The 16,651-nt window shown below is 51.2% G+C and overlaps 4 protein-coding genes across 4 annotated transcripts; 2 read left to right on the forward strand and 2 right to left on the reverse strand.

Annotated features, from left to right (window-relative positions):
• Window positions 1-136: 136 nt before the first annotated feature.
• Window positions 137-2,238, reverse strand: IAR55_002660 (uncharacterized protein; the record flags this gene model as incomplete). Its single annotated transcript, XM_066945773.1, has 8 exons — window positions 137-363; window positions 456-640; window positions 697-879; window positions 959-1,344; window positions 1,401-1,568; window positions 1,627-1,700; window positions 1,771-1,995; window positions 2,091-2,238. 8 exons carry the CDS (start codon window positions 2,236-2,238, stop codon window positions 137-139), a joined length of 1,596 nt encoding a protein of 531 aa, XP_066803274.1.
• Window positions 2,239-3,605: 1,367 nt separating this feature from the next.
• Window positions 3,606-5,086, forward strand: IAR55_002661 (uncharacterized protein; the record flags this gene model as incomplete). Its single annotated transcript, XM_066945774.1, has 9 exons — window positions 3,606-3,641; window positions 3,696-3,737; window positions 3,802-3,834; window positions 3,903-4,056; window positions 4,117-4,130; window positions 4,230-4,400; window positions 4,482-4,558; window positions 4,702-4,914; window positions 5,032-5,086. The coding sequence occupies 9 exons, from the start codon at window positions 3,606-3,608 to the stop codon at window positions 5,084-5,086; spliced, it is 795 nt and encodes a 264-aa protein (XP_066803275.1).
• Window positions 5,087-5,295: 209 nt separating this feature from the next.
• IAR55_002662 (uncharacterized protein) lies at window positions 5,296-15,275 on the reverse strand (the record flags this gene model as incomplete). The annotated part of the gene is made up of 15 exons (XM_066945775.1): window positions 5,296-5,376; window positions 5,433-6,130; window positions 6,203-6,332; window positions 6,392-6,937; window positions 6,992-7,627; window positions 7,675-7,939; window positions 7,994-8,368; window positions 8,430-8,686; window positions 8,737-9,345; window positions 9,441-9,698; window positions 9,753-10,062; window positions 10,143-10,290; window positions 10,345-13,816; window positions 13,865-14,902; window positions 14,946-15,275. The coding sequence occupies 15 exons, from the start codon at window positions 15,273-15,275 to the stop codon at window positions 5,296-5,298; spliced, it is 9,153 nt and encodes a 3,050-aa protein (XP_066803276.1).
• A 954-nt stretch (window positions 15,276-16,229) lies between these two features.
• Window positions 16,230-16,529, forward strand: IAR55_002663 (uncharacterized protein; the record flags this gene model as incomplete). Its single annotated transcript, XM_066945776.1, has 1 exon — window positions 16,230-16,529. One exon carries the CDS (start codon window positions 16,230-16,232, stop codon window positions 16,527-16,529), a length of 300 nt encoding a protein of 99 aa, XP_066803277.1.
• Window positions 16,530-16,651: the final 122 nt, after the last annotated feature.

The following is a 16,651-nucleotide window of genomic DNA, read 5'->3' on the forward strand; positions in this document are numbered from 1 at the left end:
TCATCAACGACGAGTCACAACCACTTAAAGACGGGTCACTCTCCGGGAAAGAAAATTGACACGTCATATTAGCTAATCACCCCTCTTATGTGTCTTATGCGGTATCCGAGCTATCTATGCATGCATTCCACGGCCCTCATCCAACACTCTTCCAGTCCACCTTCTGCTCCCATGCATCGCCGACCTTCAGTATGGTCGCTTCGTCAAAATACTTGCCCACGATCATCATCCCAACGGGTAACCTGATCTTCTCATCTTCCGGTGATCTGACGTCCTCTGCCATAGGCGCGGCGAAGCCGACGGGGATGGACATGCTTGGGTGACCCGTCGTATTGGAAGCCCCAGTGTTGAGCGTTGCCCCGGCTGGATGATCATCTGCATATCAGCGCTTGTCCTAGGTCCTGAACGGCTGTTGAATACCAAGGGAGATATGACATGTGACAGGCTGAACTCACGACCTGTGTTCGCCCATACAAGCGGACCTGCGCCGACAGGTATATGTCTTCGAGGAGGTTGAGGGATGGTAGGCATGATGATCACATCATACTCAGCCAAGACGGCATCGTATTCGTCCCGCATCTTTCGTGCGAGGTTCATAGCTCGTCCGTAAGCTGTTGGATGTTTGCTCCATCCGTATTCACTGTGCGACTATCACTCAGCGTCTTTCTCCACGATTGCAACAAGGCATATACGCACCTGCTCATAGCTGTTCCCGTGACAAAGTATTTTGCCTTGTCGTACTTTTCTTGGTTCCAGGGCAGGAGGTGTTCCCAGTAGTCATTCACGTACAATCCCCTTCTTCCGACCTGACGACCTTGTCTGGTCCCACCGGATGCAAATTTGTTGACGACGTGTAAAACAGATGGTGCGAGGGGATGACTGCAATGCAACAACCGGTTAGCTGGACGTATAAAGAGAGAGTACATCTGACGGCTCAAATGGCGAAATCCAGACTCACGTAGGTACAGATACCCCTTCCACCGTCGCGCCCAGCTGCTCAAACACCTTGATTGCTTCCTGTACCACCTTGTTCACTTGCGGAGCAAGCTCCTTCATCGCGAAACCCTCTTTCAACACTCCGATCTTCATCCCCTTCACACCGGTCTTCCTCCCGTCCAGCACCAGATCCACATATTTGGGTACATCTTCGGGCTTCGGTGCGCCGAGCTGTCTATCGTCGATGTTGTCGTACCCCGCCGTTGCTTGTAGTAAAGCAGCTGTGTCAAGGACGTTGCGTGCCATTGGTCCAACATGGTCCGTTCCCGCGTCGGAAGATAACACCCCGGTGTAGGGCACGAGACCGAAAGTAGGTTTAAGGCCCACAATACCGCAGAAACTCGCGGGCTTATCACAGAGAGCATCAGTGAGCTGTCAAGCTGGACAAGGTGAGAGCGACTGACAATCCGGATACTACCACCTTGATCTCCACCGACACCCATATCAGCGGCACCAGATCCAATGAGAGCACCGCATCCAGAGCTGGATCCACCGGTGGTGAAGCCTTCCGCATAAGGGTTCTCGACCGGTCCGTAGGGTGACGAAGAGGATGTCGCACCGTGAGAGAAATTCTGATACATGAAACAATAAGCGCATTGCTACCAGAACCATTAGCTCCGCCAGACTCACCTCGCAAGCGGCTTTCCCCAATATATGACCACCGTTCTCTAGTACTCTCGTGACGACAGCAGCATCCACCTCGGCTACTCCGATTGCGTCAGCTACTCTTCAAGTCCTAAGCCCATGAAGATCAAGCTTTCATGCAAGACTTACGCTTATAGTCTTCAAAGGCATTCGTCCCGAACAACAGCGGTACATCCGCAACACAGATCGTATCTTTGAACACCACCGTTTTCCCGCTCAGTAGTTTACCGGTACTTCTCACGGGATCCCCTATCTCCCCTCTCCATGCCCAGCCTTTCAAAGTATTCTCGGAGGCGGTGGGGAGATGGACATTGATCCGTGGATATTTGGCGAGATCGGGGACGGGTTTGTAATCTACACCAAACGGGGAAAAAAATGGCAGACTATCAGCGTCGATACAGTGCAGCCTGCAAATTACAGGATGAGGGTTTCCGTTCTGACAGGCTTACCAGGTTGAGCCATGATAGCTTCACAAGCTGCATCCGTCTTTGCTAGTAATGCCATGTAGTCCGCTTCGTGTGTCGGAGGTATTGTGAACTTGAGCCGCTCAGCAGCGGCAAGCATCTCGGAAGCCGTCACTGGGTTTTTGGCAGGCATGGCGGACGGTTCAATCGTTGCTCTTCGGTCGATCCTCACCCTAGGCACTTTAGCTCTGAAAGGGGTGTAACCAAATGCCAATGGTAGAGAAGCGGGAACTACAAAAGGATCGAAAGTGACAACAGATATGTTACCGCAATAACTGATAGGCAGTGGATCGTCTCTTCTTATCAACGCGGACCAGATCTGGAATCCCGGAATCATGTTCCGAATATGCCGGTTTCTCCTTCCGGCATACTCATCATCGGACAGAGCAGGCTCATATCAACCAACAGCGGTAAACATTGTCTTGTTTGAGGTGGAACACATCACTCACAGTGTAGTAGTAATCGGTAGTCACGCATGCTGCAGTACCATCTGCCGCTTGAAAACTATTCATGGGCGAGACGGGACCATCAATTGCCCAGTATCATTGCGTACCCGACCAGTACATACACGAGTACTGATCGTTGACGCAAGTGGTCTGCAAGCGATCGAGAAACATACGTTAGCTCGGTAGTCCTCCCACCCTTTCCCGAAGACTTGCTCTGCAGTCAGCTCGATCGGCATAGGTTTTCAGCACTGAGCTCGAGGGGAGACCCGCCCCATTGGTACAGCCCACAGCTGTGGTCGGGCCCCTCGCTGATGCCAGGGGGATCCAAGCCAGAAGCAGAGGTAGCAGGAGGGAAAGGTGAACGAACATTGTGGGGAAAGCTGTTGACGCTGTAATCAGACAGTGTTGTTGTCTTATGAGGACTTGTCACAGTGTCAAACTTCAGATGGAAGAACGAACGCTCTATGCGTCGGTGATAGATCAGATAATGCATTTTGTTGAGGGAGACGAGGTCGTTGTTGACATTGCCTCCAATACGAAGCGTGCTTATGCCCATATTTTGACATGATCACCTGCCATCTTACCTGTTGCATCTCGTCCTTGATCGCCGAGATAATAAACAGAAGTGGCATGACGACCTTATACATACCTGAAAGCCGAAATCATGCTTCGAGGAATGCCGAAATCAACGTTGATGTGATCCGATTGATTGTGAACCTGTCCATAGGGATCCGTTCGATATAGAAGGTTTCTCGTCGTGAATGTCAGGTCTGTCGAAATTTGCCAAAGGAGTGGCAGCCGACCAAGAGGCAGAGAGAGAAAGAGAGAGAGAGAGAGAGAGAGAGAGAGAGACGCAGACGCAGACGCATGAAGACAAGTCGTCGGTCGTTTGTGGTCGGACATCTTCATTCGGCCTGCAGACCGGTTAATGACTTTTACCGTGCTCAACTGGCAGCTGCAAGGGTTACTACTCCTCACGTATCAAGCAATATTATTGTTCTTCTTCTTTCCAGATCACTTCCAACACAATCCTCAATATCCACATACATCAAGCATGGACATCAACTCTCTCTTCGATGTCAAGGGCAAGGTGGGTGATGAGAGCATCCGTTCCCGACAGCCTACTGACCAAGAGATCCGACAGGTCGTCCTGTGTACCGGCGGAGGGAAGGGTGTAGGGGAGATGGTATGTTGCTGTTCCTCCGTCTCGTGACTGAAACCGAGATTATCAAACTTACTGATTCTCGTAGATCGCTACAGGATACGTCAAGAACGGTGCCAGGGTATGTACTGATTGGCGCATCTTCCGACGGAGTGTCACTCGACTGAACAACGCTCATCTCGTCTACAGGTTTACATCTCATCTCGAGATGTCAAAGCGTGCGAGTCGACAGCTCAGAGATTGACAAAAGAAGGTCCGGGAGAGTGCATTGCGATGCCGGCCGATTTGTCAAAGTACGAAGAATGTGTGAGGTTGGCTGGAGAGCTGGAGAAGAGGGAGAAAGGTAAGTATCGTAACCTATCTGATGGAAAAGGAGCTGATTGTGATCGTCTATCGCTTTCAGTTCTACATGTCCTTGTGAGTAATAACTCCTGCTGATTGACCCACATCGCTTCTCAAAAGTAACAAATGAAAGCGAACTTGAGCTGATCTCTTGAACGCGTCCCGCGACCACAGGTAAACAACTCTGGAGCGACATGGGGTGAATCTCTCCACTCATATCCCGATTCAGCATTCACCAAACTCCTCACCCTCAACGTCCAACGTGTCTTCACTCTCACGCAAAAGTTGGTCCCGCTCTTGGAACAAGCACATGAGAAGGAAGGGTTCGTAGCGAGGATCATCAACGTGAGCGAGCGTGTTGATCGTCGTTTGGCGATCGGAGACAGATTCGGCGACTGATCCAAAGCTGGGACATGTATCTTGCAGATCGGATCGATCAACGGTCTCGCTCCACCAGGGTTGGAAACGTATGCTTACTCAGCTTCCAAAGCGGCTCTTCATCAGTAAATTTCAATCTCTGCGAGAATTATAAGTCACACTAATATGCACATTCTCTCCCCCCTTCCTTACTCTCTTGTCCCCATCACCCTTGCCATCGTCCTACGTGACACATTACTGCCTCGGTCGGGACATCACCTCCACTCAGCATGTCAAAACACCTAGCAAACAGACTCGGTCCCAAGATAACTGTCAATACTCTCGCCCTAGGTCCGTTCAGGAGCAAGATGATGCAATGGACGTTGGACAATTTCGAGTCTGAGCTTGCGGAAGCTATGCCCATGAAAAGAATCGGATCACCAGAAGATGTCGCAGCGGCTTGTCTGTGGTTATCAGGTAAAGGAGGAGAATGGGTGACTGGGTGAGTCTATGTGGCTATACCCTCATTGATCCTCGTATTACGTGTTTCTCTGGAGAAGGTGGAAACAGGATTGACGACCAAGAGGTTGGATCAGAACTGATATCGTTGGTGAAATAGTTCGATCGTTCCAATCGATGGAGGTTCACTCGTCGCGACCGCCTCCAAATTGTAACTGCCTGTACCACATACACTCGCAATGTAAACCAATGGGATAGGTCGAGACCGAACCATCACCATTTACCAAGCGCATCTATAAAGCATACAACATGGGTCTATTCTACACGACCTACGTTATCGAAACCCTCCCTCAGAATAGTCAAGATGTAAAAAGAATCGAAGAGATATGGAAAGCTTCAGCCAAATGTTCAACTCGCCGTAAAACTAAGCAGAAGCATTGGAAGCGGACAACGGGAGAGACGATTGTCTTGATCTCATTTCAGATCTGGAAATCACCCTTGACAACTGGATAAAGGGTCCCTTGTCAGCGGCGACGTAATAGTTGCTGATTATGGACTCACCTCATCACTCGACCCGTCTCTATGTTGAGAATGCTTCCCTCTCAACTTGCCCAAAAACCCTTTGATCCTGCCTCCTCCTGCGCCAACACTCAAATGAAGTTTGTCATCATCATCCGAGTTATCGACATCGTCATTTTGAGAATGAGGATATCTCTGAGCAAGTCCTGAAACATGACCGTTGGAGATGACTCTTGCTAAAGCTTGAGCTTGAGCTTGAGCCTGAAGCTTGATCGAACTCTTTCCATGTAGGCTTGATCCAGAACTGCCTTTCAACGAAGTCGGTCTCCCGTCGGAGCTACCGCCGCCAGCAGCGAGTAATTGTGTCGGGTTGGATGAAGGCGAAGTGTATTCTGCCGTGGCTGATTTCGACCTGGATCGAGAAAGAGCCATGGACAAAGCAGCTTGAGGCGAGGTTGACGGATCTCGAGATAATGCTCTTGTGAGCGTTTCGATGATTTCTTCTTGTTCTCGATCAGGTAGAGAAGTCGACGAAGAGTCAGATACAGTATTCCTCAACTTGCTGGGCGAGATAGGACCGTGCGAGGTAGAGGATGACATTGGATTACTGCCCGATCGAGCCTTTTCGGTCATGGCTTTCGCGGCTAATGCCAGCTTTTTCTTTGACCTGAAAACGCTTGTGTTTTTGATGACTTGGGAGAAAAGATCTCGACGTTGGTTCCAAGCTTGTCGCTTGATGTCTGTGTTCACATGGACCTGTCAGCATCGCCTCATCCCCTCACCTGCGTTGCGTGTACAGGCCTGCGACGTACCCCTCTTGACGTGGTTGAAGATCTCTTCCAATGGCCAGACCTTGTTCTGATAGACCATCTCTGGCATCTTGAACTTGAAATCAACGCAATCCGGCATCGTGAAAGTGGGATGTTTCCTCATGTCATCGGACTGTCATATCACGATCGTCAGCGTGTTCATGCGAATCTACGCTACAAGACCCCAGGCACCTTGTAGTTCAGGATAAAACCCATTCCATGAAGTCTGACTTGTCCGAACATCTTGTTTTTGGCTGCTCGCGACCTCATCTCGACCGTGTCTTCGTTATTTCTAAGCTTCCTTGGATCCGTGTCGAGGTGTGACATCAACGACTGTTGCGATTTGGACCTAGACAATGGGTAAAGTTCCATAGCTGACGAGTTCGGGCGAATGGAAGAAGATGACGGTTTATTGACCTCATCCGTGGAACTGGAACCGATACCGCGGAACACCGAGGACGTGGGGGTGTTTGATCCCGATCCAAGACCATTACGGTTGCTGTTGCCGTTACTATTGCTGTTGCCGTTGCCATTGCCGGACGCACCATTGCCCACGGCGAGACGAGCATCGTGGCGTCTTTGAATTCGATCGGAAAAGACGTAATCGATCAGTTCGTGCCCAATGCGCTCTTCGAGCGACACCTTGATGTTAGCAAAGTCAATGTCGACAATTGGATAGATAGGGATACCACCGATCGCAGGCAGTGATGACCAATACAACGCCAAGAATGGCTTGATCTGCAGTCAACATGGTCAGTCTTGTGATGACAGACAAGATGCGAAACCACTCACATTCTTCCTACTGCCTGTACCTGGCTCCTCATGCGTCAAGATCTTGTCAAAAAGGGATCCTTGAGTGGCATTCAAAGCTTGAAGCGACTTGACCAGCATCGCACTGTCCATTGACCCGTTCTTATTGCTCATGATGGAGAACAGGACACCCTTGATACCGAGTTTGATAAGGTTGTCCATGTCATCGCGAAGCATTCTCCACTCAATTGAGCCAATCCGGACGTCCATCCTAGAGGCAGTCTTCATCGCTGCACGGGCGTCGTCCTTGGCCAGCGTCGCTCTGATCAGCGCATTGATAGTATACAAGCTTTCGTAACCGTCTTGAAGATCCGCACGCATTTTGAACAGTTCGTCCTTGCCGTGCTCGTCAAGCTTGTCAAAGTGCGCTTCGTAGCCTTGTTGGAGATCGATGAGCGTTCGCATGGTGTGTTGAAGCGTGTGAACGTCGACGATCAGTCGCGCTGGATCTCGATCAGCGGCATCGAACTGACGACCAAAATCGTCGACGGCGTCAGAGCGGTGCTTGTGTTCGGGATCTTGGTACATGAGAAGGTCGGTGACGACAGTGAAGAGCGCGTCGTAGTGCTTGGATGTAGCAGAGAGTGACATCCTTGGAACCAGAATCGTGTACAAATCCTGAGAACCGTTTCAGCTGAAGGCTACCCATCAATCAGGACACTTACCTGATGGACTTTGAGATGCTTGATAGGCTGTCCCCACTCGTCAACCGCGTCCTGAGGCCACTCCAGGCCTTGGGGCATACGAAGATGGTTGAACTTGTCGAATGGGATCGATATATCCATCCGTGATAAGATTCGATCGTAGTCGGTGGCTTCACTCTTGGTGTCCAGGAAGATCTCAAGGGGAACAAAATCGAGGGCTCGATGCGAGCCGACGCTCTTCTCCCGGTCCAAAGCTTCGGCCGTAGGATAGAATCCCTGTGCGCCTCTCATCGAAACGTAGTTCCTACCCGTCAGCTCAACCGTACAGTCCGCCACTCACCTAGTGAGAACGTCCGCCATCATACTGTCCGATGCGGTCTGGTCTATTACTTCAAATGCCCTATAAGACATCTCCTCTACCGCGAGCAAAACAACAGCGTTCTCTGCCATTTCACTGCGCAATGCGATCTGTGGTTTGAAGACTTTGACTTGGCGCTTGGGCTTGACCGCACAAGCTTCGGGAAGGCCAAATTTGCACCTCGTGTACTCGTCCATTTCGAAGGTTGAGTGGATCGTCTTCAACTGATTCGTCATGAACTCCATCAAATCGTCGAGTATCTTGACGGCGATGGACTGTTCAGTGATATCTTCTGCAGCCTCAGGCTGTCGACGTCGGGATCGCTTAATGACGCTGTCTTGGATACTCTTGAGCATGCTACAGACCATATCAGTGCTTGCTATGGTTGAGTTGGTCAGACAAAGCCGTATCGACTCACGCGTGTGCTGTCATGTATTCTTGCTTCTTCCGATCTCCCATGGAAAGGAAGTAAGTGAAAGCGATATTTCTAGACTTATTGGTGAAGTAAAGTCTTGGGAAATGAATGAGGATGGTATCTTCGAACTCGACGGGATTTTCGGTAGATCCATCTGAGGTCTCCAGAGTTTCGTCCTTGACTTCGCGGATCAGAGTCTTCTGATAGGAGATATCTGCATCAAGCATGTCAAGGCGGCGGGGAAGGGGGACGCCGACGTTCTTTGCGCAAATTCAGCACTATCTCAATAGGGACCATCAGTCCGACTCACGCAGTCATCAGGATCCATGGCCAGCAGCTCGTCAATTCTTCTTTGTGCATGCTTGATCTGCTCCTCAGGCGGAGTTGGTAATACGCCCAGTCCGGACTCGTGACTGGGATCATGTCCGAATTTACTGCTCTCCACGCCTTTCCTCCAGTGACCGTTTTTCTGATCATTCGAATCTTCGTCATCGTAAGGTGTGTTGGCTCTCGCCTTGACCCGACGTGAGATCGACACGGTTGGGCAGTCTCCCAGATCGACTAACTCCATCCGTGGGTCTCGATCGAAAGGCTTTTTATCCGTATCGATATAATCAAAGTAATTGTACCACAAAGCAAGGTCTGATGTCAGCTCAGAAGCTTTCGGAAGAGGATCGATCGCGGCGTCTTCGTCCTCAGACTTGATCCTCTCAGCGAAATGCGCTCTGATTCCTTTTATCTTGAGATCGTTCGCAACGATGTCAGCCGCATAGAACGGTTTGTGATATACCACGCTCTCCTTGTGCAACATTGCGTGGTACTGCTTCTTCTCTTGGACCCGTTGAATGGCTACAGCTTTAAAATGACCCATTCGACCTTTGAGACCGAGAGACTCGGACTTGCCGATCTCCCAAAGGTCCTTTGAGACTTGGGAGTAGACATGAGATATATAGAGCGGTTTGAGATCGAAGTTATACTACTTAGTCAGCAATTGTCTGACCCAACACGGCTTACCTTCATAGTGGCAATGCTCCTGCCGAACTTCTTCGATGGGGGAGGAGAATCAGGGAATAGTTTGCCTTGTCGAATTGGCAGTGACATCTTGTGGTCGAACAGCTTCCACCACGACAAGAAATGGTACGTAGACTTTGGGGCAAAGTGAAGGCTGTTGACCATTTCATGTTTGCTGGCAGGCACCTCCTGTGTCGGTGTGACAAGAGTAACGGAGAAATGTATGTAGTCGCTTCTAAAGCCCTCGTATGAATCGACAGACTATGAGAAGTCATTAGTCATCGGTGGCCCTGCACTCCTCCCTTCCTCACTTACCCTTCCGAGACGTTTCTCATCTCTTTTTACAGCATCCGGCGAACGCAAGATGACTTGTTGATGCTGTTTGAAATGGGTGATATGACACTGTCGGTGCATGAGATTCATTGTCGACCCACAGCCCTCCTTGCAAGTCCACGGTCGACAAGTTCTCTCAAATTTGAAGCCGAAACCGACTTTGACACCATTGACAAACCTGGCGCAAGGCTTGGTATATCGTCGCTCGATCAGCGCAGTGTCGGATTCCTCATGATCGTCGTCACTGTCGTATTCGTGTTGATTGTGGTCATTCTTGCGATGGTGCGTGTGACTGTGACCACTTCCAATAGCGGCACCGTCATGCAATGCCGTCAAACTGCGGTCAGCTCGCGTCTCCGAACGGTAACTTACTCTGGTATAGCGATGAGTAATTCGTCGGACCGTATTTGAATCACTTCGCCGTCATCGTTGGGCTGGTTGATCAACAACCGGGTTTTACCTCGCCAGGCAAGAGCAAATCCCGCTCCCAGACCCGAGACGGAATAGGGATCAAAGGAACCTGCAGCGAAGTCAGTGCGTCATAGTCATAGTTCAAGAAGTGGAACTGACTGACCTTTAAGATGTAAATGACACGCTCCAGCAAAGTCCACAATTGGATGCCAATGTAAAATCAATCTAAACTTGTCCCAGAAACCGACCTTTGGGGAAGGATCTCGAGGTGGATGTGATAGCGTCTCTATGACCCTCATCAAGTCTTGTATACCAGGCTGATAAGAGTTACCCCATGTGAATTCGGTAGTCCGTCGCGAGGCAATGCTGAATTTTGGCTCCGCGTACATCTTTACAGGCATGATGGTCTTGGCAATTTGTACCAAGAAAGCTGTTGAGTCGGCATGTCCACATCCTGCGGGAATGACCGGGACCGGTAGGTACATAGTCGAGTCGTCGCCCGCCAGCTCCTCTGCGATGATCAGAGTCGATTTCATGTTGAAAGAAGGCCGGTTCCCAGTCTCATCAGGTTGGACTCGAATGAGAGGCAAAGGGTAGTCACGGAGCGAGCATCTCGCTTCCGACATGGACCACTCGATTTTAAGAGGAACCATCAGAGTGAACTCGACGTCTTTTTCGAACGGCGCCGAGACTTTCCCCATATAATCGATGATCTCGCTTCGGGTCATCCCAGGATCGCTAAGACTGAGGTTGGCGTTTCTGAAAACGGCTCGGAACAGCGGCGCGGTCTGACTTGAAGGTGTCACGTCGATTGGCAGTTTTATGGGCACCTCGACGCCTAGGAAAGGCTTGAGGGTTACGCTTTCCCGTCTACGTTGTTCTAATTTGGCCGCGCGCATACGACGGACCCATATCTGGGCATTGTACAGATGCAGTGCTTGGTGGGCTTGCTGAATAGATACCGAAGCATTTTTGGTCAACTGCGGAACCTTCCTCCCGCTAGCGCTAGGTGATGTTGTATCCGGCTCGGTCGTTTTTTCAACATTTGCCATCTCGACGGTTTTCTTGGCGAACGTGTCCCACAGAACATTTCGTCTGGCCTGCTCCACAAGTCCGACCCGCCAAATGAGGTTGAGGCCAGTCTCGATAGGGTCGTCCTTTGCCTCGAGCGACATATAACCGATTGCGAACGATAAAGTGGGAATGTGTTTCGCTTGCTCCGCTCTCGGTGAATGAACGGTTGAGAAGCCCCTCTGTGTAAAAAAGTTCTGCGAGAGGAGCTTGAAAGCTTTGACGGTGGCATTGACGTTGAGGATGAGACTATTCATTTGGTAGGAAAAGGGGATCCGAATGCGGATGGCCTCGATATATGGGGAGATCACGAGAGGTACACCGGGATCGGACATTTTGACCGCTATCCTCTTGATACGACCAAGCTCTTCCCAGCTGCCTATCATCCGAGGACTGGGAACATACAGCAAGATCTGATCCACAGCAACGGCGACGCCAGCCGCAGGTTGTTTGAGGATCGTCAGTCCTGATGCGTAAAGGTAAAGCTGTTCCTTCAAGGGGAAAGCGAAATGTGCGGTCATGCTGGGGATCGCGATTTCAATACTGAGGTTGGGACGCGGTCGAGCGTCCGTTATATTACCAGGTCGCTTCCAGGCCGTCATGATGCGTTTTGCAACGAAGGCGGCCAGGAGATTACAATACGCATGAGATAGGTCGGTGATCAGAGCGACACCGTCAAGACGACCCGTGATTTTGTGCTCTGTATGGGCATCAGTGCGACGCTGTTGGATGACAGCGTGAATCCTGGAATTCCGGATGCGTAGCCAAGGTCGTTGCGCTTGATCTGTGTCGCTGATCTCGAGTGGTGGAACATTGTTGCGGAATTCGCCCGTGTCGAGTGACTTTTTGATCCGCAGTCGCTGGAACCCCCAACCTACGAAGTCATCGCCTGACTTTGACTTTGGCATCTCTTTGACCACCAGCTTCTGCCTCATGCCTCCTCGCTTCACAAACCGCTCCCCGTTGAATACTGGCTGCACAACAGTATTTTCACAATTGAGCGAGATCAGAGCTGCCCGCCCGCCATCCGGTCGATACTGAGCCGCAAATGCGAGAGCTTGGGTTGTGATGTCCTCGGGGAGCTGCAGCTTTGCCCTTCGCGGTGCGGTGAGAGTATGGCGCCAGGGCAAAGCTTGCGTGCGATATTTGTACAGTGCGTACTCAAACATGGCGGTGGTTTGGAACCATACGCCCCGAGTGAGACCGAGGGCGCACTGGGGGTTTGGATCTTTGATACCAACAAACACGTTGATTGCACCAAGAGAAAACCGAGCGGAGACACCGGACGGTAGACGATCGATGATGGACCGAATCTCAGTTGGACCTTTGACCGCAGGTGCAGCATGCTGCCGCGATTGGCCCAGACTAATGATCGCCTCGACCACTTCTTCTTTCCACAAGTCGATATAAACTCCCTCTTGAATGCCGATATCGACACTAGAGGACAACGAATTCCAGTCCAGGATAGGAGCTTCTTCGCCGCCCGCCTTGACAACGTGTCGACCCAGGATGTCACCAGTGGCCGTACCGTGTATTCTCCCTATTTCGGCCAGGTCATACAGCTGGTCCCCGGATAACGTCATGTTTACCCTGATTGGTTCCATACTCAGTTGGGCCTCTCCTCGCATGGAGATGGACAGATCATCGCGAAGACTAGCTCTTTCGGCGACTGGGCGACGTCGTACCGCCGAAGGAAGCATTGACGATGGTAAGGCGTAGTCTGCATCTGGTTCGGTCTCCCTCCTTTGCTCAAGTTTTTCTTCCTCCTTAAACGCGGTCCTCGTGATGATGGGACTTCGACGTCGACCTATAAGATCCGAAAAGCCGGTGAAGCATCCGATGTGGAGACCATCGGAGGCGAAGGTCAGGGTAGTCGTATTTTCTGACAACCGGTCCGCGACGATCGCCATCATGTGTCCGACATCAAGAACCACTCTGACACGAGGGGGTAGCCAAGCTGAGGTCTCTTCAATCGTTGTGAGAACGGAAACAGGCGGTTTGGGCTTGGTGGGATGGCGTATGTGCCATGCAGACTCAAGTTCGTGCGCGAGCTGCAGATCACCAGCACAATCAATTGAAGCGACGTCACCTCGACCAACGATTAACGCGAGATTAGGATCATTCGCAAACAACAGCTCCTCCCTTGTCCACCCGAACGGCCGCCAGGTTGAGAATCCGGTAAATTCGGCCTGTTGAATAGCGAGGAGTTGACTTTTCTGATTGACAGTTTCGCCGGGAGCAACGCACTGCACCTGAATGTCGTCCCAGCGGAATTCGAAGGCGATGCCGCGAACTTTGGACTCTGGGCTAGCGTTCGTACCGAAGGCATTTCGAGCACGCTCGTTATTGGAGGAATCGGCCGCAGAAAGAGTGCAACCGACGTCGGAGAGCTCAAGTGATAACGTATAAGACTCCTCCATACTTGCAGAGATTTCAGATAGAGACGTCGAGGAGGAGGTCCGGCTGTGAGTACGAGAGTGGTGAGACGCGGCGGTAGGGAGATGATGAATAAATGTGATGTGGGCGAATTTTATGGCGACCGACTCGAAGGCTCGTAGTATGATCTGTACAAAGAGTTAGCTCCCAAACTGCAGTATACACAGAGGACATACGCGAGGCATAGCTTGGGGAGCCCACTGATCTTTCCGCTTCAGTGGATCTACCCTCGGGATCGTCTCCGTCTTGTCCCTCTTCAGACCTCTGCTAAGTTCAAGAAGCTTGTCGACAGCGTCTAGAGTGATACGGAGACTGCCCAGCTTGAGATCGGTACTCAGGGTGTCCTCACCCAGCAAGCCTTTCTTGGGTCCAAAGCCCAAACCGACTGTAAATGTGGAGCTTCCATCGATTGCCAAGAGTACCTCACAACCACCTTCATGAATCGGTAGAGAGTACCGAGGACCTCGTCCGAGAATAGACCTGAGAGAAGTTGCTGGGGCAAACGATGGTCTATCTGGAGAGGAAGAGCTGCAGCGTAGCGATTTGGCGGACGACTTGGATCGCAGTTGAGCGTCGTCACTAGGCTCACTAGCGGAGGACCGCGTTGAGGCGGGGTTACCGTGCGGCTGTATCAAACGGACATCGTTGATATACGTGTTGAACGAGACTGAGCCATGCATTCGACCCGTAGCTCTGTGCCATATCTGACTGGCGGTTGTGGACATGCGAGTCTGAAGAACAGATGCGCGTCTACGGGCATGAGATAGTCGAGAAAAAGATTTCGCACGTTTGGTCGGCGATGAGTTGATTGACGGAGCGGGAGGAAAGGTGAACGAGACATGAGCCGAGGGTGAGCTTGGGGGCGAGAAGCCTGGAGATACTGGCGGAGACAGGTTCGATGAGAGGGCTGGGGAGAGGTCTGAAGCGTCCCGTGACATTACTGGAGAGTAACAGAGTGGGTGTTCGCGTAGGATGGTGGGTGACGAAGAGTTGGGAGACAGAACGGCGCCTTCGGCTTCGCCTTGGAAATTGACTCGAAGCCCGAAACCGACCTCCTGAAGGGTGATTTCTAAACCTTCCATATCATCGAATATGATTCTGCAGTTGACCAGTTGGATAGAAACGAGGCGAGCCATCGAGGGGTAGTGGTGCATGAGGAGTTGAAGGACGGATGCGATCAGCCTGCTTTTGAAAGTGGATATTCGACCAGAGGACTGAAGCGACTGTCAGTATCATGCGTAACATCATCATGCTTACCCTTCGTGTCGTCTCGTCCGTGTTCTTTTCTCCTTTCCGAAAAGATCCCTTTTTGAACCTCAAGCTCAATCCCTCGATTCTCAAGACCAACAGACCGACCACGTCTCCCCTGATACCGCCCCACGCCCATTTCGCTCTCTCTATCCGCAGAGTCGGAATGACATCGTGCGGCTCCGTCGCTGCTCTCCATTCCAGGCCTCGAGCCGAGAAGAGGCTGAATGCGGACACTCGGAACTGTGTGAGAGATCGGAAGAGAAGGGGTGTGATGAAATAGCGGGAGATGAAGAGAACGGTGAGGATCGTCACAAGGCAATTGGTGATGAATGACATGGTGGCGATGCGATACCCGTGCAAGCTAGATGGGTTTCAAGATCGTGTCTCTGTTTTCGAGCTGCCCAAGGGGACAGTGCGTAAGCTGATCACTGCCGCAGAGTCAGACAGTGAGGCGAGTATGAAGGAGAGAGGAGTCGGGATAGGTATGTATGGTTTGCCATGGGAAGCTGGGATGGCATTAGGGTATGGAGAAAGTGGTATGGAGGGCGAGCACCCGATGAACCTACCCATTCAAGATGTCAGTGATGGACTCTTTGGTTCTCCTATCCCCTATTTCCATTCAAACATATTTCTCCCTCCACATTTCGTTCTTTTCGTCAGTAATCCTGCTCGATGGGCGATCAACGCCGTGATACCTTTAGGAGGCGGCGGAAAGGTCCTCGGGGGGTGTGGTCGAGCGCGTCGTGATGCAGTGCGAACTGATTTCGGAGCAGGTGATGTAAGCTGTATCGAAGCGTTGAATGGAGATACCACATTGAAGATGATAGTAAATCGCACAAGTGATGCACTTTAGCTTGCGAGGGATGCGTCCGCGGTGAGTGACCGAGGATTACGTTGGGAAGAATGACCGGCGATGTCACGTGATCAAGCACATGCAGCGGGATCAAACCCGGAAAGCCTACTGCGAAAAGTCGACAGCATTCATTATTGCTCGCTGGATATCGTTGAAGGGCATACATATACCCTCAAGTCACATCAATCTCAGCATTCCTGTACCACGGCGACCTGTCGGGCAGACTATCAACGGACGCAGCCCTCTTTGTACCCACGCACTTTAACCAAACCCACGCCCACAATATTTTGCGCACAAGAAGAGTCAACGTCCCGACTTGTCCCGATTGCTTCTTAGCCTTCTTCTCTCGATCCATCAGTCCCGTCTGTGAGTAGCAGACACAATCCAATGCTCACAACCCGTACTGACACCTGTTGATCAGCTCACCACGCCGCGAAATGCCTCGATTCATACCTCTGTCAACGCTTCCTCCCCAGGCACGCCCACACGTTCGACCTCTCGTAGCCAACCCAGTGATCAACCCTCTACGTCAATTACCCTCACCTTCCGACCAACTACTATCGAAAGCAAGTGAACTGCCGCCGAATCTACGAGTGCAAGAGTGGGTGGACGGAAGAGGTAGATGGACGGGCGTTTCGCAAAGAGAGAGATTGGGAGGGAAGAAGGGACCTAATCTCGGAGTGGAGAGACAGGGGAGGAGATGGGGTGGTCTGAAGTGGGCTTTGAGGGAGCGATAAGAAGTGTTATTACTTCGAGTATTTTGGATTGACTATGAGCGCGTCTGGGAACTTGATGATAAGATCGAGGAAATGTCGTTGTCATGGGTCATGAGTCCATTCTGGTAGTGAACCAGAATGAT

Source organism: Kwoniella newhampshirensis, chromosome 5 (genome assembly GCF_039105145.1).
Source record: "Kwoniella newhampshirensis strain CBS 13917 chromosome 5, whole genome shotgun sequence".
NCBI classification, from domain to species: Eukaryota; Fungi; Basidiomycota; class Tremellomycetes; order Tremellales; family Cryptococcaceae; genus Kwoniella; species Kwoniella newhampshirensis.